General features: G+C 29.8%; 1 protein-coding gene across 1 annotated transcript in view; it reads left to right on the forward strand.

Annotated features, from left to right (window-relative positions):
• Positions 1–27,701, forward strand: part of LOC128031818 (1-phosphatidylinositol 4,5-bisphosphate phosphodiesterase beta-1) — a 66,666-nt gene that overhangs the window by 25,022 nt on the left and 13,943 nt on the right. The window contains exons 4-21 of the mRNA XM_052620279.1: positions 1,785–1,925; positions 2,031–2,110; positions 3,826–3,879; positions 3,957–4,032; positions 5,570–5,670; positions 6,786–6,952; positions 12,561–12,707; positions 15,544–15,701; positions 16,938–17,020; positions 18,179–18,263; positions 18,351–18,531; positions 20,870–20,946; positions 21,926–22,022; positions 22,101–22,185; positions 24,679–24,803; positions 24,920–25,074; positions 25,674–25,838; positions 25,912–26,011. Of these exons, the coding sequence (XP_052476239.1) occupies positions 1,785–1,925; positions 2,031–2,110; positions 3,826–3,879; positions 3,957–4,032; positions 5,570–5,670; positions 6,786–6,952; positions 12,561–12,707; positions 15,544–15,701; positions 16,938–17,020; positions 18,179–18,263; positions 18,351–18,531; positions 20,870–20,946; positions 21,926–22,022; positions 22,101–22,185; positions 24,679–24,803; positions 24,920–25,074; positions 25,674–25,838; positions 25,912–26,011 (2,077 nt within the window). The remainder of the gene's footprint in view (positions 1–1,784; positions 1,926–2,030; positions 2,111–3,825; positions 3,880–3,956; positions 4,033–5,569; positions 5,671–6,785; positions 6,953–12,560; positions 12,708–15,543; positions 15,702–16,937; positions 17,021–18,178; positions 18,264–18,350; positions 18,532–20,869; positions 20,947–21,925; positions 22,023–22,100; positions 22,186–24,678; positions 24,804–24,919; positions 25,075–25,673; positions 25,839–25,911; positions 26,012–27,701) is intronic.

A 27,701-nucleotide genomic window follows, 5' to 3' on the forward strand; every position in this document is an offset into this window, starting at 1 on the left:
AACAAAAAAGAATGCGAAACAAGACTAAACACAAAACAGAGTTCCCAGGGCAAGTCTCCATTGAAGTGCCAGCAGCTCTTAAATAGGTAGAGGCTTCAGGTGTTTGTAATGGTCTCCGCCCACATCCAATTAGCAGCTGCACTCAGGAAAGGAAAGAGAGAAAGAGCAGGGGCTCGTAACACACACTCACTCACACACTCACTCACACACACACACACACACACACACACACACACACACACACACACACATATATCTTGTTATATTTTTTTAAGTTTGTTAAAAATGTCGATGTGCTCTTTGCTCGCTCGTTGTCAATCATCCAGCTGTTTTTCAGGCTTGATTATATTTGTTAAAGCACTGGTTCTGCTGTGTCGAGGATGGCTCTCACAGATCAGCGCTTGATTGGAGTGTCGCTGCGTTGGCTTTAATTAGCCGCCGACGGCTGAGAGACAAACACACACCTGTTGCACAGCTGCATGAGCTTCCGAGAGAAACACTTGTGGAACGAATAAAAGATCTGCTCCAAAACCAGAGAGGCTTCCTCCCGATGAACACTTTCAGCTACAGACGCAAAAGCTCTTTTGGCTGAAAATCAGCTCCACATTGCAGCTCATTCTGGCCAACAAACACCCACTCAGACAGGAACAGAGCATCTGACCGACATCCAGGTCTACAAGAAACAATTAGCATGGGCATATGCATTTCATATTTCATCTTTGATTATTTGTGTATGTAAAAAATAAAAATAAAAAGTATCCAATGTAAAAACTGGGTGTTGACGTAATTTCAATAAAAGCAAAATTGAGGTAGAATTTATTAAATTTTTTTATTTACTTTACAGGGAAACAACTGAAAAATTTATAGAATTGCATGCTTCATTCATGCATTTATACACACATAATTGCAATATATTTTTCTATCTATTTATAAGTTTATTTTCGTTTTTTACATTCTAAAGTCATTTTAATAATAATAATTATATATATATATTTTTTTTTCTGTATATCCATCTATCCATGTATATTTATTTATATGAATACATTTCATTTTTCGCATTTTTTTAAGTGAGTCATGTAATATTAATAAAAGTAACATTTAATGAATTAATTACTGTGTTTGTTTATTTTAGATGAAATCAACAGAGTTAAAATTTCAGCACAAATTAGCTAAAATTGTATGTTATTTATTTAATACATTACATTTCAAATTGAAATGCTGGTCCTGAAGTAATTTCAATAAGTGCAAAAAATATGTTTCTTTTGTATGACATAAAAACGTTATGTCCGGTGTGGGTATTAGATTACCATATTTTCCGGACTATAAATTGCACTTTTTTTCATAGTTTGGCTAATCCTGCGACTTATAGTCAGGTGCGACTTATTTATCAAAATTAATTTGACATGAACCAAGAGAAATAAACCAAAAGAAAACATTACCGTCTCCAGCCGCCAGAGGGCGCTCTATGCTGCTCAGTTCTCCTGTAGTCTACACTCATAGAGCGCCCTCTGGCGGCTGGAGACGGTAATGCTTTCTCTTGGTTCTTGGTTGTAAATAAATGAGACCTATATATGATTTTTTCCTCGTCATGACGTATTTTTGGACTGATGCGACTTATACTCAGGTGTCCGAAAAATACTGTAGATGCATTAGATGTTGTTTCTCCATCAGCAGCAGCAGGTGTTTCTCGCCGGAAGACATCGTAGCAGTCTTAAAGAGGCTTTACAGGCTTATTCTGCCATTTTTTATGGCGGCGCGGCTTCATTATTGTGCTTTTCCCTCAGGAAGCTAAGCTGCGGGAGCTGCTGGATGTGGGGAATCTGGTGGGACGGATAGAGAACCGGATGCTGACGGTGGTGACGGGACACGACATGGTCAACATCCAGTACCTCAACTTCATGGCCTTCCAAGAAGACGTGGCCAAGGTGTTTTACTGCCTCTGAACATTTCAGCATGATATCTCTTGTGCAGCATGAATCCTGACCTGAATTGTTTTAATAAAAATGCCTTTTTTTGTGTTTGTGCTAAAGGAGTGGGCAGATGAGCTCTTCAGTCTGGCGTCGAACCTGCTCGCTCAAAACATGGACCGAGAGTCCTCTCTGGAGAAAGCGTGAGTACCTGATGACGAATATATCTGCCTGTTTCCATCATCACATTTTTTTATTTTAGTTTAAGAGTCATTGTCAGGAAGCAGAACCAGATTTTAAAAGAATGTAACACTTCACTGAAAGTCTTGTGTAATGTATAATGCATTGCAGGGGATTCATAATGCACTGTATTTTATAATGCGTTTTATAATAATTATAACCAAAGTTAAAATGCATTATATGAAGGTTTGTTTGTCATGTGTTTTAATGCATTGGATTTAATAAAGGTGTAACGGTAACACTTTAGAATAAGGTTCCATTAGTTAATGTTAGTTAATGTATTAATTAACATGAACTAAGCAAGAACAATCCTTCTACAGCATTTATAAGTCTTAGTTCATGTTAATTTCAACATTTACTAATGCATTATTTAAATCAAAAGTTGTGCTTGTTAACATTAGTTAATGCACTGTGAATTACCATGAACTAACAATGAATAACTGTATTTTCATTAACTAACATTAAGAAAGATGAATAAATACAGCAATAAATGTATTATTCATTGTTTGTTCATGTTAATTAATACATTAACTAACATTAACTAATGGAACCTTATTCTAAAGTGTTACCGGTGTAACAATTAAAAAATATATATTACAATGTATTATAACTGATCATACAATGCATTACAAGGCATACATTAAAACTACATCTATAATGCATTATATATAAAAGCTTTAATTAAAGGATTACAGAATTAGCTTGTATCAATTAATTAATATTATTCATAAATTATTATAATTAATATTCTTTAATTCATTCATTGGTACTTTAATTTTTTATATTTATTTATTGATTGATTTATTAGTTTTTTTTTTTTTTTTTTTTGTGAACTAACACTTTAAAGCAGGCCATTTAATTTTAATTGGAAAATAATTGGTGTTAATTTTAATAAAATACAAATTTAGATTTTGTTTGTGTGATTGTCTGTTTATAATCTTTTATATGTTTTTATCTTTTATCTGTGCATTTTAAACAAATTTTCTGAAATAATTATGAATATTGAAATATTAATCAATCAGTAAATTAACATATAAGTATTATTATTTTTTTATTTAGTTTTGATTTATTTGTTTGTTTTTGGATGATGAGTAACATTTGTGTTCAGTGTAAAATCTGTGTCCCCAAGTAACTTTGAATTGTATTTAGTTAGTTAGTATATACTTTTTAAAATCTAATTATATATTTTTTATATTAATATCAAATTATTTTTCATGTTTGTTATCTTTTAATTAATTTATTTATTTATTCATTCATTGTTTGAATCCAATCATCTGTTTTTTTTTTTTTTTAATTTGATCAATTTTTTCATTATTTTATTTTATTTAGGTTTTTCCAATTGTAATCCATATTTATTTATCTATTTATGCATTTATTTTTATATGTGTACTTTTTGTTTATTTTATACTGATTTTTAGTTTTTAATCTGTTTATTCGTCCAAATTTTCACTTTGTGTGTATTTCTTATCTATTTATTTTAAATAAAAATTTCATATATTTTTTTTTTTTATCAATTTATGTCTATATCTATTTATCCATTTATTTAATGATTTGTGTACTGGTGATGAATAGGAATAAATATAGTGTGTACATATCTATATTGATATATCTGTATCTATAACACAATCAGTAAGTGTTTCCTGAGAATGACTGATGTAGTTTGTTTTTTTATCACCAGCTTCACGAGACTCAAGCTGCAGACGAATCAAGACGGTCGAATCCCAGTGAAAAAGTAAGACGTCCTCCGTCTCATGATGAAGCAGAACGTGATCAGATCTGAATCGTCCTCGTGTTTCTGTCTCTCTGCAGCTTCTTCCGCTTGTTCTCGACGGACCGGAAGCGTGTGGAGACGGCGCTGGAGAGCTGCAATCTTCCGGCCGGACGGGTGAGCATATGTTCGGCTAATCGCTCCAGAATCCCGCTGGCAGACAGGAACACCTCATGTTTCCACAGGAAGTCAATTTGTGGGCTTTACCCAAATCGTGTGCTGTCGGCACGCCGCTTGATAAACGACATCTCACGTTTATACTTCCAGAATCGAAGGGAGTCTGTTTGTTTGCCTCATCGTATTGTAAAGGTTGAACATTGAACACATCTCAAAATCAATAACGTTAAAAGACCTCAGGAGGAAATAAAAAAGTGCTTAACTAATCAGAAATATGGTATTATTCTCACATTTATTTATTAATTTTTCATTTATTTATTCTTTCAATTTTCTATTATTTATCTTTTATTTATGTGTTTGTTTTTCTGTTACTTTTTGAAAATAATTTACGCATATATTTATTTATTCATTGTTTTTCATCTATTTATTTGTTTTTATTTGTATCTATTTTTTTTATTTGTCTATTATTTATTATTATATTTTTTAATTTATTTATTCATTCATACATTGTTTGTAACTATTCATCTGTTTTTTATTTGTTTATTTTATCAATTTTGTTTATTATTTTATTTTATTTCGTTTTTTTTCCCATTTTAATCCATATTTATTTATCTATTTTTTTTTACCTGTATCTATTTATTAGTTTTTTTATTTGTCTATTATTTATTTATTTATTATTATATTTTTAATTAATTAATGTATTTATTTATTCATACATTATTTGTATCTATTCATCTGTTTTTTATTTGTTTATTTTATCAATTTTGTTTTAATATTTTATTTTATTTTACTTGTATCTATTTATTCATTTTTTATTTGTCTATTATTTATTTATTATTATATTTTTAATTAATTGATTAATTTATTTATTCATACATTGTATCTATTCATCAGTTTTTTAATTTTTTTTTTATTTATCATTTTGTTTTATTATTTTGTTTTATTTAGTTTTTCCTATTTTAATCCTTATTTATTTATCTATTTATTTATTTTTACGTGTACTTTTTTGTTTATTTTATACAGATTTTTAGTTTTTAATCTGTTCATTTATTTGTCCAATTTTTCACTCTATTTATTTATTTATACTTCTTTGTTTTAGCTGTTTATCTGTTTTTTTTTACTCCCAGGATCAAGGGGAGTCTATTTGTTTGCTTAATCATTTTACAGCAAATCTAAAGGTTGAACGTTGAACACCGGGAGATTTTCTAAATCCATGATGTTAAAATGGTTACAGTATGTGTACTTACAGTGTACTTACCCAAGGAAATAGAGGGTAGTGTAAGGAAACTATAATTACATTTACATTACATTTGTTCATTTAGCAGACGCTTTTATCCATGAGGACAGTGGAAGCAATCAAAGAGAGCCATGATATATAAGTGCTATACTAACTTACTGCATGGGGTAAGGTTAGATTTAGGGGTAGGTTCAGGGATTATTACCAAATTGTTGTATTTATGATAGGTAAATAGTCAAATAAAAGGTAAAATAAAATGTTACACGTAATGTGATGGTCTGTTCTTGTTCGTCTCTGCAGAACGACTCCATTCCTCTGGAGGATTTGACACCTGATGTTTACAAATCGTTCATCAACAACCTCTGCCCACGATCTGAGATTAACCAAATATTTGCTGATCTGTAAGTCTTTATAAAGCCATTTTCAGCTGATGCTGTTGCTAAGAATGCCTTCAATAAGAGAACATTTTATACTTTATGCATTTAATTATGCAATATTTTTATCTATTTATGTGTTTTTAAGATTTATTTGTTTTTTATTTATTTCGTTATTTTTCTATTTTTTAAATGGATTCATCTGTTATAATTTTAATTATTTTAGTATATTTTTTGAATCAGGTTTTATTTATTTAAACAATTACATATTTGTCTGTTTTCATTCATGTATTTATTTGTCTAATTGAAAAAAATACATTAATTTATTTATATTTTATTTATTTATACATTTATTTATATTTTATTTATTTATACATTTATTTATCGGTTTATTATTTTTAATTTATTTATACATTGTTTTTATTGTTTATATGTTTTTTTTTTATCTATTAATTTATTTGACAAATTTAATGTGAAAGTTTATTTCATCCATTTGTTACATTTACATTTTTTTATTTAGCTTTTTTTTCAGTTTTTTTATTTCTATTTATTATTTTAATTCGGAATATTTTAATGTTAATTGTAATGTTATTTATTTATAAATAGGTTTCTTAATTCAGTTTTTATATATTTATTTATGTCAAAAAAAAATTTTGTTGATATTTATTTGTTTATCTTTTGTTTACGTATACTTTTATGTTAATTTTAGAGTTTTATATATTTTTTATTGTTTGTATGCATTTATTTAATTTTATTATATTATCCATAATTTGTTTTCTACTTTTTTATTATTCATTTTAATGTATGCATGTTTGTGTATATATGTATATATGTGTGTGTGTGTGTGTGTGTGTGTGTGTGTGTGTTTATAACTACTTATATATAGTAGTTAATGATGCCTTGAAGTCATATTGGAATGATATTTATGAGACGAGTGCACATGAGCGCATTGAAGTATTGTAATTAGTTGGGGGCGTAACAGTTTAAAAAATCCTGATGAAAGATAATTGTATTGATCATAACAGAGGAAAAAAGAAAGTCATTGTGTAATTAGCATGCTGGGATGCTAGCTGCTCATCTCTGTGTTATGATTATCGCTGTAAACCGTATGCTCTTTCCTGTATCTCTGTTCCTCTCTCCAGCGGCGTGAAGAGCAGAAACTATCTGACGGTGGATCAGATGACAGACTTCATCAACAACAAGCAGCGAGACCCGCGTCTGAACGAGATCCTGTACCCGCCGCTCAAGCCCGAACAAACCCAGCTGCTCATGGAGAAATATGAGCCCAACCCAGCCATGATTCAGAAAGGTCTGTGCCAGATAAACGCCTGAAATTGATCAAAGCAGGCATTTTTCACTCGCTATCGCTCTCAAGCACGTATGCTGTCATTTTCTTCCACTGAGCACAACAGAAGCTCTTTCCCTGCTTTATAGTTCGGCCGAATGATTAAGAGTGTTAAGTAATTAATAGGAAACAAAATGGAATATATTATTGTTGTCATGATACTTTCACAATAAAAATACATTAAGTAGTTAATCTAGAATTATATTCATCTTAACAATCAGAATAGCTGAAAAATTTGGCCCAAATCATATTTTATGTATCAGTATGTGTATAAAATAACAGCACTACTAACAATAATATTAATAAAAATATAAAAACATTAAATTATTAAATTATTATAAACTACATTATTATTATTATAATTATAATAATAATAATAATAATAATAATAATAATTATTATTATTATTATTATTATTATTATTATGATGATGATTATTATTATTATTATTATAATACTATTCCACAATAAAATAAAACAATAAAATAAAAGATTTATAATAATTATTATTATTATTATTATTATTATTATTATTAATATTATATAAATGTTATTAGTAAGTATAATAATAATAATAATAATAATAATAATAATAATAATTATTATTATTATTATTATTATTATTATTATACTTACTAATAACATTTATATAATAATAATAATAATAATAATAATAATAATAATAATAATAATAATTATTATTATTATTATTATTATTATTATTATTATTATTATTATACTTATAACATTTATATAATATTAATAAAACAGGAATAAATACTAATTATTATTATTATTGTTATTAAAAATATTATATTATTATTGTTATAATACTAAAAATCAAACATTTAAGAAATTATAATATTATTAATAATAATTTTTATAATTAACAATACAACTGTAAAATTCTGGTGCTAATTATTATGCCTTAATTTCTTCATTTCCAAGCATTAATCCATCAAGCTTTTATTTTGGTTGAAAACTGCATGAAGCCCTTAACATTCTCCATTTTTGGATTACAACGCTGCAATATTGATTTTATTGAGTTCATAGTGAATAAAATAACACCATTACAGTATTTCAAATAGCTCACTCACAATATTGCAAATCTTCTAAAGTCATGTGACGCTTTGTGTGAAAAACAGACCCAAATTTAGTCATAATGAATGAAAAATCTATCCCTTTGCTACAGCTTTCAAATACAGCATGACCGAAGACCGCGAGTGTTTGTCCATCAATCGCTGATAGACAGCTCCATGTAAATGTTAATTGCTGATAATTACGTGGGAGGGTTTTGCCTTGCATTCCCATGAGGTGTTGCATTTATATAAGAGCAGAAGACATCAGGTCTTTGTAATCGAGCACCGTCTGGTCCTGTCACCATGCTAATATCAAATCTAATCCCTCATTAGTTTTTTCCGCTTATTGATTGACAGCCACATTAAAACACTGATGGATTTGTGTATGTTGATGTTCTCGGTTGCTTTAAACGGCAAAAACCACGGAATATAACCAGGAAAGATCTTGTTATAAATCCCATCTCTATTAAATGCCTGTTGCCATCGATATACTAATATCAAAATAAAAAACCTTACAGAAACATCAGTCACATTTTGAATTTTTGGCATGAAAGATTAATAATTAGGTCTGAAACATTGTTGCATTGTTCCTACGGCTCAGTGGTAGAGCATTGTGCTAGCAGCGTAAGGTTGTGGGTTCAATTCCCAGGGAACTAACATACTGGTAAAAAAATTAAAAATATGGCCTGAATGCACTGTAAGTCGCTTTGGCTAAAACTGTCTGATAAATGTAAATGTCGTCTTGTTTACGTCCTTCGAAGGAGGTTTGCTGTCTGTCAGCGAATCAGCACACAGTATCATGAATATTAATTAGATTGTGACTTTCGGCATAACAGATTTTTTTAAGTATGCATTGTATTTTTATGTGTTTTATAGGCTACATTTATACATAGTTATAACATTTTTATATTATTAGTATTTATTTGTTATTTTATTATATACTTTATATTAGTATGTAAGTATCTTTTAGGAAATTTATATTAATTATTACAATTATATGAATTATATGTATATTAATTTACTAAAAGATACTTACATACTAATATAAAGTATATAATAAAATAAAAAAATAAATGTTTTTTGTTTGAAAAGAAACGGACAAAGCACCGAGCCCTGTGGGGCCCCCGTACTGCAGACCACCATATCAGACACACAGTTCTGTGGCCTCACATAATGTGGTCTATCCGTGATTGTATACTCATATACAGGGCCGTTGCTAGTGGTGTGAAAGGTGGTGACGATTATAGGGGCCCACGGCTGAGGGGGGCCCCCTGGTGATTTTGGCCGACTGCCTCAGACCAACATAAGAAGACGCTCTTGCGCGTCGTCATGAAAGATTATCAATTGCACGAGTTTTAAGTCTTGAAAATGTAAACATTTAAAACAGTACATTCAAACATAAGACGCAGAACAACTCAACAGAGTTTGCACGCCGAGTTCGTTGCGCACACGGAGAGCTAGGCAAACACCAGACCGAGCTCTTCTGCGCTTCATCCCGTGCCTGAACGAACAAATATTCCTTACCAGTTTAAACATACAAACACAAAAATACACTGTTAAAAAGACACATACATAAAAAAAAACTTGTCATTGTGTGTATCCTCTCAAAAATGGTCGGTTATGTCTTAAGTAAAAGTAAACAGTTGAGAAAGAAATCAGATCTGTATCATATTGGATGTATTATCTCTTAAATTGACAGCACCTAATTTACTAGCTGCTGTCAGTGTCCTTAATGTCAATCCAATAAATGAAATGGGAGAAAATCATTTACTTCTCTTTACGGAATTACTTTGAAGTTTTAACAAGAATTCATCTTAAATAATCTTTAATTTATACAGTGAAGACTATGCAATGCTATTTACATTTGATTAGTCCGTTTCTGTACCTGGACACCTACAACCTTGAAAAAACGTTGTGCTACGGCCCTGCTCATATACTAATTCATTCTAGACCGAAACGTATACATTTTTATTGTTTAATGCAATTAAATATTGATTATTTAACTATTTTGTCACGGATGCTGTGCTATAAGGAGGTACATGATGCAGGAGTAGGCAAATAACAGTCTTTTAATTATAATCCACAAAGCAAACAAGGACTCGAGCTGGGGTAGCACAACATGAAGATCAAAATAATAGCCGACAAAGGACCAGTGGAAAAAAAAAACAGAACTTGAGTACTAGAAACTTAATTGGGAGAACTGAAACAGGTGTGGAGCTAATTAATCAAAAACCATGGAAACGAACAAGGCAGGGGAAAGGAAACAGAAAATTAAACCAAAACAGATCATACATGTGACACATTTTTGTGCAATATATGTTTTATGCTTATACATTTTAAATCAAAAGAATACTAACCTTTTTTATTTAGGGTTAGGGTTAGGGTTAGGTATAGTAGTATACTATGCCCTAAACTGAGAAATATAGATATAAATAGCTTAATTTGATTAAAGATTAATTAAACAAACATTCTTGTGCAGTATGTACTTTTATACAATGCAAATCTACCGCATAAGGATCCATTTCCGTTAGGATGTGGCCTTAGAAGGCAGACAGCGAGGAAGTGCACTTGTGTGAGTCTGAGTTTTTCTTATTCTGTGGAAAGAAAACAAAACGTCCATAACATTCTGCATCGTTTCATTACCATAGCAACAATAACTCACGAGATGCGGTCCGACACTGCGGTGGAGCCGGTGTATTTATATCTCTCAGAGCACAAGGCTCCACGGGCAAACCGGAGATCAGGTCACTGGATGATAATAAGCGGGCGGCCGTTAGTGATTGACAGGTGATTGATCAGGCACATTGAGTCCAGAGGGGCCAGCAATGGACATAGATGAGGATGATCATGGGGCTCTTTAGCTGGCGGTTCTAGCATGACACCTTGCTGTCACGCAGATTAGCGACTCTGTTTTCTCAGTCCGATCTCAGAGACAGGCAGAGGACAGGCGAACACCCACACGAGACCCAGCAGACACACGAGATGCTGATATTTGTATGGTATTGATCATAGGTCTGGAAGAACAACAGGGTTGTAAATGCGGGAATGGTTTGCGTTAGCAGGATTATATTGTGCATTGTCCGATTCTCAATAAACGCTGGTGACGAGGTGCTTATTTTTTGTATTTTAAATGGTGGTCTTTTTTTTAACCTTCCAAAGCCGGACATATAAAATAATAATGATGACAAAAAAAAAAAAAAAAAAATGTAATGGAAGAGTCTAATGAAACTTTGGGTAAAATATAAAAATACATCTTAGAAAACGGTATTACTGTTTTTTGTTGAGCATATTTCATACATTTTTTTTTTGCATGTCAAATATAATACCATGCATCTTGTTGTTTGAACCCAGCTTTTGGTCAAATATGGACTAACCCAACTATTGGGTAACAATTTTACATTACATTTTTTACCCATAAGTTGGGTTAGTCCATATTTGACCCAAAGTTGGGTTGCACCAACCCAACATGTTTTAAAACTGTTTATACTTTAAGGCAGTTACATGAAACGGTTGATTGGTTGGTCTGACTAGTTGCAAAACCCTCTGGAATCTTCAAATTAGACCTGTCTGAACTGGCCTGAAAACCAGCAGGATGCAGGACCGTGACAGCAAATGCAATCCTGTTCTTTCCTTCTCTGTTTAACTCGACAGGACAATTGCTGAATTTCAGCAGTGTGTGGTAATTGTAGTCTTTAAAATCCATTTGACTCCCCTTTCGCGACAGCAAGGTGCTTTGTGTTATTTCGGTGTGTGCAAATCAGAGGCTGTTTGCTCTGGAGATCCCCATTGCATTTGCTCTGACACACGTCATCCAGCCTTCGCCGTACCGTCCTGCAACCAGAAAGAGGGCCACGGTTAATTACCTCCGGAGCTCTGCAAAGAACAAGTTTAATTAATGTAAACTGCTGGTGAGAATGAGTCACGGGGGACGCTCGTCCCCGAGTGGCTTCCCTTCAGCCACGAGTGCTGTTTAGGGAGCGCTGATCTCCAGCTTGAGTTTAATTTGAAGTCTGTTTGCAATCGCAGTGCTAATTTACTCGACGTGGTGAGTTGTTACTTTAGGTGCAAAAGAGAGAAAAAGAGTGAGAATATTCAGAGGTGAGCGTGCATATTAATGCTTTTATTTTTTTCGCAAGAACACATTGATTTGATCGAAAGTGGCCCTTAAGACATTTATAATGTTTTTTTTTTTTTTTTTTTTTTTTTTTTTTTATAAATTATGTTCTTTTGAACTTTCTGTTCATTAAAGTATCCTGAAAAAGAAAATGCATGAAATTGTAATGGTCTGAAATGTAATGATGCGGAAAATTCTGATTTGATCACATAAATAAATGAAGTTTGAACAGATATTCACATAGAAAACAGCTATTTTGAATAGTAATAAGATAGGAGGTAGCTGGGTTGTGAATGCAGTTTTGCAGTTTAAAAGTCCTGAAATGTCTTCTCTACTGAAATGTGCTGCATGCACCTTCTTTGTCTTAATTGTGTAACAGGGCAGATCTCAGTGGAGGGCTTCGCCAGGTATCTGATCAGTGAGGAGAACAGCGTCATTCCTCCAGAAAAACTGGACCTGAGTGAAGACATGACCTTCCCTCTTTCTCAGTACTTCATCAACTCCTCCCACAACACTTACCTCACAGGTACCACAACACACACACACACACATACACACACACACACACACACAAACATACACTTGTCTGAATGCACATTTCATTACATAGTGTATCATGATAATGCATTTTTATAGCATCTTATAGCGGCTTAAATTGCTTCACAGAGTTTATATACTTTTATAAAGAAGACAACCACAACAATATAAAACAACATAAATGACAACAAAAGAGCAAATAAATATATATAAACCTGTTGTAATATATTTATATATATATATATATATATATATATATATATATATATAATGTTTTATTATGTTTTCCCTTTCATTAGCTGCAGTTTTGATAATTTTATTGATGTTTTAGTCAATTCTATTCTTAATTATTTTTTTACAATTGTTTATTTTTATTCATTTTTATTTCAGGATTAGTCATTTTAGTACAGCAAGTTAATCTAAAAGAAAATTTGAAACTGTATCTCTGTAATTAACTAATAAAATACTTTTTTTATATTATTATTATTAATAATATTGTATAATTTTTTATACCAGTGTTCTTTAGTATCATTATTATGATATACACATATATTATATATATATATATATATATATATATATATATATATATATATATATATATATATATATATATATATATATATATATATATATATATATATATTCTCTGTTTTCAGGTTAATAAGCTAAAGTTATAGTTATTTTTATTTGTTTTTATTTCGTTTTTATTAGACTTTTAAAATGTGTTTTTATTAATAATAGTAATTTTACCAGATCAAGTTAATCTAAATTTTAAATGTTATTCTTAAGTCATAAATTATATCGTTTTTTTTTTTTTTTTTTTTTTTTTTTGTGAAATATCACTTAAATATCCCTTTACATTTCTCAAGATGCATAATGTTGCAAAGTCCCAAAGTAGACTAAATGCCTAAAACTGAAATGATCTACAAAAAAAAAAGCTCAAATGAAGGTTGTATTATTATCAGTTTGCATAAAACTGCTGAAAAAAAGAAGGATGCATCATAAGAGGAATCTGTGTTGCTTTACGAGCATTATAGTAATAATAATTCCACATCTGACGATGCATTAGTGCATTTACATTTGTGTTCTTCTCAAAATCTACTTACAACAAAGTGCATTACATCATCTAAGAGCAATTATCAAGAGAGGGAGCTGAGAACACACCGCAGAAACCAAGAAGAAATGAATTATGATGCAATTATGGTCAGTGTACTGCTAATGTACCAATCTAAGACAAAGTGCATAGCTGCAGAAGTTTATACTTAACCGCTTCATGCTACAATTGGTGTTCTTAAAGGAACGGCACGTCCTTAAATAAAACTTCTGTCTCAATTTTTCAGCTTCATGTCCTTCCAAGCCGATATGTTTTTTTTTTTTTTTTTCTAAAACACATAAGGAGAATTCTGTCAAGCTCAATAAAGGGCAAAAACATAAAAGTATCATAAAGCAGTCAATACTATCAAAGCTTGGAATACTAGTAGTTTTTTTTTCTGGGAATTCCTCAGAATTCAGTTTAAATCTCACAATTGTAAAAAAAAAATTCTCTAAATTCTGTTTTATATCTAGAGTATTTTACTTTTTCTCAGAATTCATAGTTTACGTCTTGCAATTCTGACTTTTACGACTTTTTTCTCTAAATTCTGACTTTTATTCTCACATTTTATCTCGTGTTTATATAGCACTTTTCAGACTTTTTTCTCAGAATTGTGAATTTATAAAGTCAGAATTGTGAGATAAAAAGTCTCAATTATATTTTTTATATTATTACCGTATTTTATTATTTTTCTTATTCTTTTATATCGTACTGTTATTATATCATATATTTTTTGTTAAGTTAACATCTCATAATTCCTAAATGTATCTTTTTTTTTTTTTTGATTCTATAGTCAGTTTACATTTTGGAATTTTGACTTTTTTGGAATTCTAAATTTACTTCTCACAATGCTGAATTTTGAGTTTAAATCTCACAATTCTATATTCATTTTTCTTTTTTTTATTCTGTGTTTTCACCTTGCAATATTTTTATTTATTTATTATATTTTTATATATTATATTAAAATAATTACATTTATGGGCAAATGAAATAGATTGCCTAAAATGACAATTATTTACATTTTTGATAATTATTTCTTGATAAATAAATGAATAAATAAATGAGGAAACAAATTAACAAATTACATAGATCACCCATACGTGACAGTTAATTTATTTGTTTATATTTTTTAATGATATATAAAAAATACTTACTCATTTATATTTATGCACAAATGAAGTAACTACTTAAATTGACAATTTTATATTTTTTTATCTATATATATATATATATATATATATATATATATATATATATATATATATAAAAAATCTTATAATTCATAATAAATAATATATTTTTTAATAATTAAATAATAAATAATTTTTTATAGTTTATATTGCACAGAGTTTTCGTCTCAGAATTACATATAATTTAAATTAGCAATTCTGAGTTTATATAATTGAAATTGTGAGATTGAGATTAGATTAGATTACATTTTATTGTCATTGCACATGCAAGGTTAAAGGCAACAAAATGCAGTTAGCATCTAACCAGAAGTGCAATAAGCAGTAAGTACAGAATATGCAATGTCTACAATATGTTACAAATGTACAATAAATATACAGATAAGGCAGTGTACATTTTTTATCCCGTAGTGGAAGCAAGCTTTTATAACACACAGCTTCTTTATTTGCTTGAGTGCACATCAGTTTGCGCGTGCATTATGTGAGCGTTCACTGAGAGTGTGCGTGTGTGTGTGTGTGTGTGTGTGTGTGTGTGTTGTCAGCGGGTCAGCTGGCGGGGAGCTCCTCTGTAGAGATGTACCGTCAGACGCTGTTGTCTGGATGTCGCTGTGTGGAGCTGGACTGCTGGAAGGGACGCACGGCGGAGGAGGAACCCGTCATCACACACGGCTTCACCATGACCTCAGAGATCTCCTTCAAGGTGACCCACAGCACTCCACCACACCAGAGCTAGCTTTCATCAGCGCTCACAGTCAAGTAGTGCTTAACCCCGAGCTATTTACTGCTTTTGGAGACGTTTCCAGAAAAAAATCAGTCATTTTTTCACTGTCTGATACACAGTCGCAAACAAAACCAGAGCCCTGTGAGTGCTTGTTTAATTTGATCAAAGTCTATAAATTGTAAAATAAATATTCATCTGAATTCTTTATTTTATATTTTGTATTTCATTACGCTTTCAGCTTCCGTTAAAAGTTTAGTACATTTAATTTATGTCTATTCTGCAGAATTCCCCAAACATTTCCACCTGAACCAGTGAAGATTTTATTATATTTTACTTTATTCTGTATGTTGTTCTTTGTTTTATATTAATGAAATGTATTATATTTTATTATGCTTCCAGCTTCCAATAAGAGTTCCAATTAGCGCAATGTAATTATTAATATATATATATATATATATATATATATATATATATATATATTAAATATTGTATAAAAACAATATATATATATATATATATATATATATATATATAAACATAAAATTAAATTAAATTCTGCAATATATATACTGTATGTATATATATATATATATATATATATATATATATATATATATATATATATTTATTTATTTATTTATTTATTTATTTATTTTATTTTATTTTTTTAATTCAATATTTAATTGCAGCTTCTAATAAGAGTTTAGTACATTTAAGGCTGCATTTATCTGATCACAAATACTTTCAAAACAGTAATATTTAAAAAAATTAGTACTGTTTAAAAAGCTGTTTTCTATGTGAGTATCTTTTAAAGTATAATTTATTTCTGTGATGCTCCGCTGTATTTTCAGCATCATTCCTCCAGTCTTCAGTGTCACATGATCTTCAGAAATCATTATAATATGCTGGTTTACTGCTCAATTATTAATAATAAATTAAAATTAAAATCAATATTTTTCTTGTTTAGCCACTTTTGACCGGTAGTGAATAGTCTAATTTATATAATAAATGAAAACCTAATTAATGCACATTGTATTCATTATCAAGTGTAATAAATAACACAATAATTTAAAAAAAAAGCTGTGAATTTAGTATTATAAATGCATAAAAAAATAAAATAAACTATATAAATAGAGCTATTACATTTTGACATATTGAAATATTTCATGATAGAAAAATGATTTAAATTCAGCTGAATCTGTGGTTATTTTCCAGGAGGTGATCGAAGCCATCGCAGACTGTGCGTTTAAGACGTCTCCGTTCCCCATCATCCTCTCCTTCGAGAATCACGTGGACTCGTAAGTGTCGGCTCCTCACAGTGATGGCAACGAGGAGTGGTTAGAAGCGTCTCTGAGATGCATCATTTGTTTTCACTCATCATCGTCTTCTTGTGAGATGTCAGACGCGCTAAGCACTAGCACTAGCGCTAGCATCATCAGAGATGACATGAGATGAGCATGCACTTCAGTAACATCACAGAACGAGATGCATGTGAACGTCGTAAGGGGATAATTTTCAAATCATTTTAATAGTTATTTGATTTCAGCTTCCAGAGTTTAAGACATTTTATTCATTACCATATTGCATATTTACAAAAAATCCCCTAAATTAGCGAATATTTAATTGTATGTCATTTAATTTTAGATTATTTTATTATATATTTTTGATTATATTCATGTTTATTTTTTTTTTATTATTATTTTAATAAAAATAATAATTATTATTATTATGCTTTCAGCTTTCAACAAGAGTTTAGTAGATTTTATAATAGATTCATCTATAGTTTTATTTTTTATTTCATTATTTTTTTTTATTTTTAGATTTTATTTCATCATGCAGAAAGCATCCAATAAACCTTTAGGAAATTTTATTTATTGCCATATTTACATCTTTTCTGCAGAATTCTACAAAACTTCCCCATTAATCAGAAAATCTAATTAAATTAATTTTTTATTTTATTTTTTTTTTTATTTTTTGCTTTATTTCATTTATTTATTTTTTATTATGCTTTCAGCTTCTAATAAGTTTTCAATACATTATGTTTATTACCATATATAAATACACTATGCGGAATTCTACAAAATCTACCAGCAAATAAATCAGCAAAGATTAATTTTATTTTATTATTATTTTTTATTAATTAATTTATTTATTTATTTATTTATTTTTATTTTATTTTATTATATAAAAAAATTATTATAATTTTTTTAAATTGTATTTTATTTTATTTTATTTTATTATGGTTTCAGCTTCCAGTATGATTTTACTACATTTTATCTATTGCTATATTTAAATCTGTTCTGCTGAATTCTACAAAAATCTCCCTCTAAATCAGTGATTTAATAAAAGGTCTGCAGATGTAATTTTTGTCTGATGCAAATGTTTCATGCATTAATGTTGTTCTGCGTTGTAAGTGCAATGATGGCAGCTCTAATTCAGTTTCTTTTGCATCACAGCCCCAAACAGCAAGCCAAAATGGCAGAATATTGCCGATCCATCTTCGGGGACGCTCTTTTGACTGAGACTCTGGAGAAATATCCTGTAAGTATATCTCTCCCACATGCATTGGTGCTCTTTTAGCGACCGCGTGCGTCCAGTTCTCTCATGACAGATTCTGCTGTGTTTCAGCTCGAGTCCGGCGTTCCTCTGCCAAGTCCTCAAGAGCTCATTGGAAAGATCCTCATCAAGAACAAGAAATCTCACCCCAAACCCTCGGATGGCAGCACGAAGAAGAAGCTGTCCGAGCAGGCGTCCAACAGCGACTCGTCCAGTGTCTTTGAGCCGTCTTCACCCATCGCTGGACCCGCAGGTATTATAACAGAGCTCACATTTCCCTCTGAGAGCTGCATGATTGAGTCAGCCTCTGCTAAATTAAATCATATTTAAATCAGTTCATTTAAGTGTCTCTTATTTTAAATATTGATTAAAATATTTTATTTTATTTTATTTTATTTAAAAATATACAAAACATAGTGCTGCCATTGTTAGCATTTATTAATTGTAAATAAAATATAATACATTTCATTTTTTAGAAATTAGTAATTGTAAATATGCAATATAATACATTAAAATATTTTTGTAATAAAATATAAATGCGTATTAATTTGTTGGAAAGTTGTGAATATACAAGTTATGACACGTTGAAAATTAAATTAGTAAATTATAAATACACAATATAATTTAATAAAATAAAAACTGTAAATTGTATAATATAATATAATTACTAGACTTTATAAAGCATAATATATTATAAAATAATAATAAAATATTTTATTGTCAATATACAGTAAATGAAAAAACAATAATTTAAGTTAGTATTAGTAAAAAAATAAATATACTATAATTATAAAATATAATATTATATAATATAACAATATAATTCAAGTGTAATTTGAAAATTGTGAAATAAATATGATTTAAATTGTTATGCATTTATCAATTGTAAATATACAATATATGATCAATTAAAAATAAAATTGCAAATTTGCTAAATTTTAAATGTACAATATTATATAGTAAATTAAAATTACATTTCTAATTTGTAAATAAACAATATAGTATGTAATAAATGTATCTATATTATATAATAAATTAAAATATCTTATTTATTAAATAAATATCTTAAATGAAGATTACACTTCTAAATGGTAAATCTGCAATATACAGTATTAAAACTAATTTCCAATAAATAAATCCCAGTATAAATTTCCAATATATAAACTTGTGAGCCAAGTTAGTTTGGTTAAACTCACTCTCTTCTAGTTATTTTCTAGACATGCAACTTAAATGCATTGGGAGTAAAAATACAGACAAAATTGTAACTTTGATCCAAGTGCACTTTTTATTTTGTCATTGATATCTGACATTTGTCGAAAGCAGCAGTGGTTTCCAGAGTGCATTGAAATCTTTCAGAAGTGCTGTAATGGGGATTGTGCTCATGTCTATCTTTAGCAAGTCGAAAGAAAGCGCGATTGCAGAGCAGAAGCAGACGGCATGAACTCAGTCCGCCGGTCTGTACGTGTTTGTCACAGCATGCTGACATTTGAGCCTGTGTTTGTGTGGGACGTGTGATGGATGCGAGGGCTCGCTCTCAAAGATTGAGTCCAGACTGCACTGACGCAGAAAGCAGATGTTGAACAGCTGGATCCACCTGTAACACCACAGAGACTTTCTCATGATTCATGACTGCTGTGAAGAGAAGAGCGCACTTCTCAGGAAATCAGTGCAGATACTTCCTGAATCAAATAGATTTCATTTATTCTTTATCTGATGACTCTATTAATAGATAAATAAATAAATAAAATGTAATTTATTATAAATAATATATATAAAAAAATATATATTTGTGTATATTTTTGATAATTATTTCATGGTAAATAAATGAATAAATAAATGAGGAAACAAATGAACAAATGAAATAGATCACCCATACGTGACAGTTAATTTATTTGTTTATATTTTTTAATGATATATGAAAAAATACTTACTAATTTATATATATATATATATAATGATAGATAATGTATTCACAAATAATTTATTGGTATGTGCAAATGAAATAAATCCACCAACAAATACCAATTATGTAATTTATTGATTTTTTTTCAAGATAAATAAATATTTTATTAAACAATTTATGTTTATTAATATAATTAAATGGAGCATCCATTAATGCCAATTATCTTATTTATTTATTGATACTTGTTCAATTATAGATGAATAAAATATATAGCCTGCCCTATATATATATATATATATATATATATATATATATATATATATATATATATATATATATATATATATATATATGCAAAAATCCATTAAGGACATTTATTATTACATTTACATTTATATTTATGTATTTATGTATCCATGTATACATATATATATAGTCACAAATATGAAACAGACCAACCATGAGTGACATTTTTTTTTCATAATTTTTATAATTTGTTTAGAGATACATAAATAATGGAATAAATACTTTACATGTATGCAGAAATGAAATGGATCACCCCTTACATAAATGAGTGTTTTTGATTGTTAGGTGTGTGTTGTTGTGAGGTTTGAGATTGAATCATATCTTGAGAAACTCCACACTTGATTTGACTGAAGTCTGATCTGATGCTGTTGTTGTGCTTCAGCGCCTGCAGAGGTGGAGGCTGAGGATGATGAAGATGAAGATGATGATGATGATGACTGTAAGAAGTCCATGGACGAGGTCAGTAAGAGTTTACGCTTTTATATTATAGTATTGATTCATATTTTGAATGAGCTTTGATTTGTATATATTCAGTTTTCATTTAACTTGAAACTTTGTTAGGTGCTTTAGTGTTTTCCCTCCGTATAGCTTGAATTTAATTTATTTTATTTTAGTTCATTTGAGTACTTTTAGTACTTAAACCTGTTTTATTTCAGGTAAATGCCAAAGCAACATTTCTAATAATTTTTTTTTTAAATGTTATAGCTTTAATCTATTTTAAATTCAGTTTTAGTTTTAGTAATTATAGTGCTTCAACATAAACTTATTTATTTCAGTTATTTACAAAGGTAACATTTCTGTTATTTTGTTTTATTGTTTATATTATTATTTTTTACATTTTATGTTTCTATATAGCTTTAATTTATTTCTATTTCAGGTTTATTAATTTTAGTACTTCAACTTAAACTTGTTTCAATTTATAATTTCTTTTTTTTTAGCTTTAATTTATTTTTATATCAGATTTAGCAATTTTAATATTTCATCATTACCTTTTTATTTCAGTTAATTACTAGTGCAACATTTAAAAAAATGTAATGTAAATCATTTTTTTTATTCAATTTATTATTTATATATAGCTTTAATTTATTTTTATTTCAGTTTTAGTTTTTTAGTAATTTTAGCACTTTCTTATTAAACTTATAATTATTTTTTTTTTAAATTAAAATATGTATATATAGTTTTATTTCTATTTTAACTTTAGTCATTTTACTTTCTAATTTTTTAGGTTTCAGTTTTTCATCTAAAATTTATATTTATTAGTTTCTGAAACAGATGAATTGCTCATGTTCAGGTTATCAGCAGAAGCTGTTTTAACTCTTGTGTAATTTGTTTCAGTATAGCACAAAATAAGGCTTAAAAAGGTTTCTCAACAAAAGATGAGAGCAGGAGCTTGAGAAATCAGATCTTCAGAAGTCGATCTCTCTGTGATGTTTTCCAGGGAACAGCGGGATGTGAAGCCTTTGCCACTGAAGAAATGTCCACGCTGGTCAACTACATCCAGCCGACCAAGTTCCACTCGTTTGAGATTTCCAAGAGTAAGTGTGACTGCATACAGCTGGTGAAGTCTGGGCTGGTGTGAAGATCTCATTAAAGCTAGATTTGTCTGCTCTCAGAAAGCAAACGCAGTTATCAGATGTCGTCGTTCGTGGAGACCAAAGCGCTGGAGCATCTCACCAAGACACCGGTGGACTTCGTCGAGCATCCTTCAAAACAGCCCAAATATCTGACCAGACACTGACCAGGACAACAGCATCTATTATTATTATTGAGAAATCAGAAAGTGGTGCATCTGGTCTATTTCTAAGTCTTTATTGATTTATATATATATATATATATTAGGGGTGTAACGATACGCGTATTCGTATTGAACCGTTCGGTACGACGCTTTCGGTTCGGTACGCGGTACGCATTATGTATACCGAACGGTTCGTTGGAGTAATTAATTATATTTGAAAAAAAAAAAAAAAGAGAGAGAGAGAAATATAATGATATGCGTTCAACAAGGTAGCCCAATAACCCAAACAACGTAACAGGCAACGCCCCTGACACTCCCGAAGAAGAAAAAAACACCATCTTATATGTTTATGTTAGGCTACTCAGCAGGCGCTCGCTCACTCAGTACGCGCTGAAGGCTCGTTGCAAAATAGCCAATGCGTTTAACAGACTAGAAATGAGAAGATCCTCCAATAACCAACAGGTCTGGTGTTTGGGTGCACTTTGGATTCCCTTTAAGCTATAATGGTGATGGCAAGAGAGTGGTGGATAAAAAAAACAACGGTATGTCGCATCTGCAACATGACAGGGTACACCAGCGGGAATAAAAAAAAAAAAAAAAAAAACACCAGCGGGAATATCTGGGATATATGCGTCAGTACTATCTGGGAAAAGACGAAAAAAAGGAGAAACATGCACGCAGCAAACTATCCCTGCAGCATTTAGAAACTATAGCTTACAGGGAATCCAACCCAAACACCAGACCTGTTGGTTATTTTAGGATCTTATATTTCTGGTCTGTTAAAGGCATTCGACATTTTGCAACGAGCCTTCAGCGCGTGCTGAGTGAGCGAGTGCCTTAGGGGCCGTTCACATATCGTGCCTAAAAACGCATGGAAAACGCTAAGCGCGTCTTTCTCCTCCTTTCCAAAGCGCTCGGGCAGAAGCGCTCATGAGGCGTCTGTCTTTGCTAAGCAACAATGACGTGCTCTCTCCATGAGACGCGGAAATTTCAGCGAAGGATAAATGGATTTGCAGCTCTAAAAATCGCTTGCAGTAGCTCTGCTACTAAATTTATTTCAAAATTGCAATCCATATACAACTATGATCAGCTGATCCTTCATCTTGGCTGAGCTCTCAACGTTGTTACGGGAAAGGATGAAGCTGATTGGTTAGTTCTTGTCACATGACCCGCGGTGCGCTTGCGGCATTCTGAAAAGTTGAGATGTTTTTACATTTTGCTGTATCTAAAACGTATCGAACCGAACCGAACCGAACCGTGACATCAGTGTATCGTATCGAACCGAACCGTGAATTTTGTGAACCGTTACACCCCTAATATATATATATATATATATATATATATATATAGTTGTTGTTTTTTATATGATGATGATGTACAATATATATATATATATATATATATATATATATATATATATATATATATATATATATATATATATATATATCTTTGATGCCCAGGTTGTTGTTTTTTTTGGTCCTAGAAAAAATCATATATAAAATGATAAAATGTATCATTTAAATGTAGGTCTTTATTTTGGTTTATTTTGGTTTAGGTGTAAATTTTGATTCCAAAATAGTTTTTTTGTCGAAGAAAAATACTATAAACATGATATAATGAATCATTTAAATTTATATGTTCAGTTAAGATGCCCAAATTTGATTTTGATTCCCATTATTTCAGTTAATTATCAGTGCAACGTTTATAATTTCTATTTTTCTTTTTGTTTTTTATTTATTTAAAATTGAAATATAGCTTTAATTTATTATTATAGTTTTAGTTTTAGTAATTTTAGCACTTAATTTTCTGATTAAACTTATAGAATTTATAATTAAAATGTAAATGTTACATTTTGATGCCCAAATTTTATTTAGTTCAAATAAAAAAACACTGCCCAAATAATACAATTTTTCATTTAATTATTTCATTTTGATGGCTAAATATTTTTTTTTCTTATTACTGAAAAAATATATAAAATATATAAAAAGTTTATCCATTTAATTTATGTTCAATTTTGATGCCCAAATTAGTTTTTGTTGCAGAAAACACCATAAAATTATATTATTATATTTGAAATGTTTATGTTCAATTAGTTGACCATCTTTACAGAAAATATGATTATTCTTATTTGATATTTTTATTATTATTTCTAGTTAATTGTGGATTTTTTTTTTTTACATTTAATTTAATTACATTTTATTTTAACACTAGGATAATAATTGATTAATTTTATTATTATTATTATTATTTTTTTTTTTTTGGAAAAGTATATTAAAATAATTCTAAAATAAAGAAAAAAACTTTCTTTATGAAAAATATAATCCCCTTACTGTTTTGTCAGGTGATGTTCTGGTGATGATCACACATGCATGTTCTGGTTGTGACGGAGGTGTATTATTTGTTGATGTATCTGTGTAATTGGTTACGACGCTCCCTTAACCGTGTGCATGTAGATACAACAAGTTTCAGCTGAGCAGGATTTATCCCAAAGGAACGCGTGTGGATTCCTCCAACTACATGCCACAGGTCTTCTGGAACGCCGGCTGTCAGCTCGTGGCACTCAACTTTCAGACCATCGGTGAGAGACCGTGAGCAATGAAGACGCTTCGGGACAGGCTTATGAAAATATGACTTAACTGTAATATGAAATCTTCAATGTAATCTGATTTAATAGCTGTTGTTTTTTACTCTCAGATCTGTCCATGCAGCTGAACCTCGGCATGTACGAGTACAACGGGAAGAGCGGCTACAGACTCAAACCAGAGTTCATGAGACGACCGGACAAGAACTTCGACCCCTTCACAGAAAGCACCGTGGACGGCATCGTAGCCAACACCTTATCAGTGAAGGTTAGGGGTGTTACAGCTCGATCTCTTCAAAACCATATATGTGTGTCCCTTGAGCACAAAAAGCAGTCTGAAGACTCTGGGGGATATTTGTAGCAATAGACAAAAATACATTGCATGGGTCAAAATTATCGATTTTTCTTCTATGCCAAAAATCATTAGGATATGAATTAAAGATCATGTTCCATGAAGATATTATGTACATTTTCTACTGTACTGTTTTAATTTTTGATTAGTAATATGCATTGCTAAGAATTCATTCGGACAAATTTAAGGATGATTTTCTCAATATTTTGATTTTTTTTTGTTGTATCTCAGCCAAATATTGTCCGATCCTAACAAACAATAATCAACGGAAAGATTATTTATTCAGTTTTCAGATGATGTATAAATATCTATTTAAAAAAAAATTACACTTAAGACACTTACACTTAAGTTTTGTGGTCCAGGGTCCCAAATTAGATTTTACACTGTAAAAATGGTTTAATTTAGCTATTACTTAAAGAATATACTTCCCTTCTTTTTGTTAGTAACAAGCTGTAGTATAATTCTGATCGGTTGTGTATAGTGTCAGGCGTATTTATATTTCGTTATCTCTTCAGATCATATCAGGACAGTTTCTGACTGATAAGAAGGTGGGTGTTTATGTGGAGATTGACATGTTTGGACTCCCCGTTGACACCAGACGAAAAGCTTTCAAAACAAAGACGTCCCAGAGCAACGCCATCAACCCTGTGTGGGACGACGAGCCCATCGTCTTTAAAAAGGTACGGCTGTTTTCAGTGTCCTGTCAGACTTTCGGAGAGCTTGAGATCAATAACGGTGTTGTTTCTGGGTCAGGTGGTGTTGCCCACGCTGGCGTCTCTCAGGATAGCTGTGTATGAAGAGGGCGGGAAGTTCATCGGCCATCGCATCCTCCCCGTCTCTTCCATCCGTCCGGGTCAGAATCAGAAACTCTCAATTCAGTCTGTTTTCAGAAACGATGATGATGTCATCACAGTATTTGCATACTGAAACACGATTGGTCTTTTCTTTCTTTCATTCATTACATACATTTCATACATTAAAGGCTCCATGCCTTTAAACAGCAAAGATAGTGTTGCAGTCTTAACAGTCACTGCATTTCATTTCTACAGAATAAACCAGGGCTGAATTTAATTTAATTTAATTTAATTTAATTTAATTTAATTTAATTTAATTTAATTTAATTTAATTTAATTTAATTTTTATTTTTATTTTTATTTTAAATTTAATTTTAATTAAGTTGAATGGAATTGAATAGAATTGAATTGAATCGAATCGAATTGAATGGAAGTGAGTTGAATTTAATTGAATGTGATTTAATCGAATCAAATCGAATCTAATTGAACCAAATGGAATCAATTTTTGATCGAATCAAATCGAATTGAATTGAATGGAACTGAATTTAATTAAGTTGAATGGAATTGAATGTGATTGAATCAAATCGAATCAAATCGAATTGATTTGAGTTGAATGGAATGGAATGGAATGGAATGGAATGGAATCGAATCGAATGGAATGAAATGGAATTTAATTGAATTGTTAAACATTTTTGACTTTGAAGTAGAACACAGTATTCAAAACCTTCTCCACAACGGTTAAAATATGACAAAGCTGCTTGTTTTCAAACTTTAGTTATTACAAGAATATGGGAGTAATGAATTATAATTCAGATATAGTTTTACTTTTTATTGTTTTGTATTGTAATGAGTGATATAAAAAATTATTATTTTTTTTATTTATTTAATGTATTTTTTTGTTTTCATTTAATTTAGTGTTATTTTAGATAGTTTTAATATTTGAATAATAATAATACATTTGACAGCATGAAGATTTTTATTTTAGTGTGTTGTGATATGGGGTATGTAAAATATTATTTCAGTTTATGTTTTGATGTTATGTTTTTTTAGCATTTAATTTAGAGTTAGATTATTTCGATATTTCAGTAATTTATTCTTAATAATAATAAGGAATTTTAGCATTTAATGCAGAGGCAAATATGATTTCAGTTTATAATTGTGTGTGTTTTTTAAGATTACAGTTAGATTATTTGTATATATTAATAATAATTTATTAGTAATAGTAGTAGTATTAATAGTAACAACATTTTGCAATATGAAAAAAAAAACCTTATATATTTCTCATTTTCTTTTATTGCATTGTATTGTAAGGGGGAAATAAATTATCGTTTCATTTGAAATTTAAATGTTATGTTGTTATGTTCAATTTGTTGGCCATCTTTTACAGAAATATGATTATTTATATTTGAAATTTTAAATGTACATTCTAAATAAATAATATAATTTAAAGGAAATATACATATATATATATATTTTTTTTTTTTTCAGTGAGATGACAAGTCAAGATCTCTAATGTCATGTATTGTTTTTTTTTTTTGTTAATTTTGGATTTTTAATTTTATTTAATTTTATTTAATTTAATTGCTAGAGGCAAATATGATTTCATTTTTTTTAAGATTACAGTTACATTATTTTTTGATATTAATAATAATTTATTATTATTATTATTAGTAGTAGTATTAAAATTTTGCAATATTGTAAGGGGGGTAATACAATATAATCTCAGTTTAAATTTAAATGTCGTTTTTT

Source organism: Carassius gibelio, chromosome A17 (genome assembly GCF_023724105.1).
Source record: "Carassius gibelio isolate Cgi1373 ecotype wild population from Czech Republic chromosome A17, carGib1.2-hapl.c, whole genome shotgun sequence".
NCBI classification, from domain to species: domain Eukaryota; kingdom Metazoa; phylum Chordata; class Actinopteri; order Cypriniformes; family Cyprinidae; genus Carassius; species Carassius gibelio.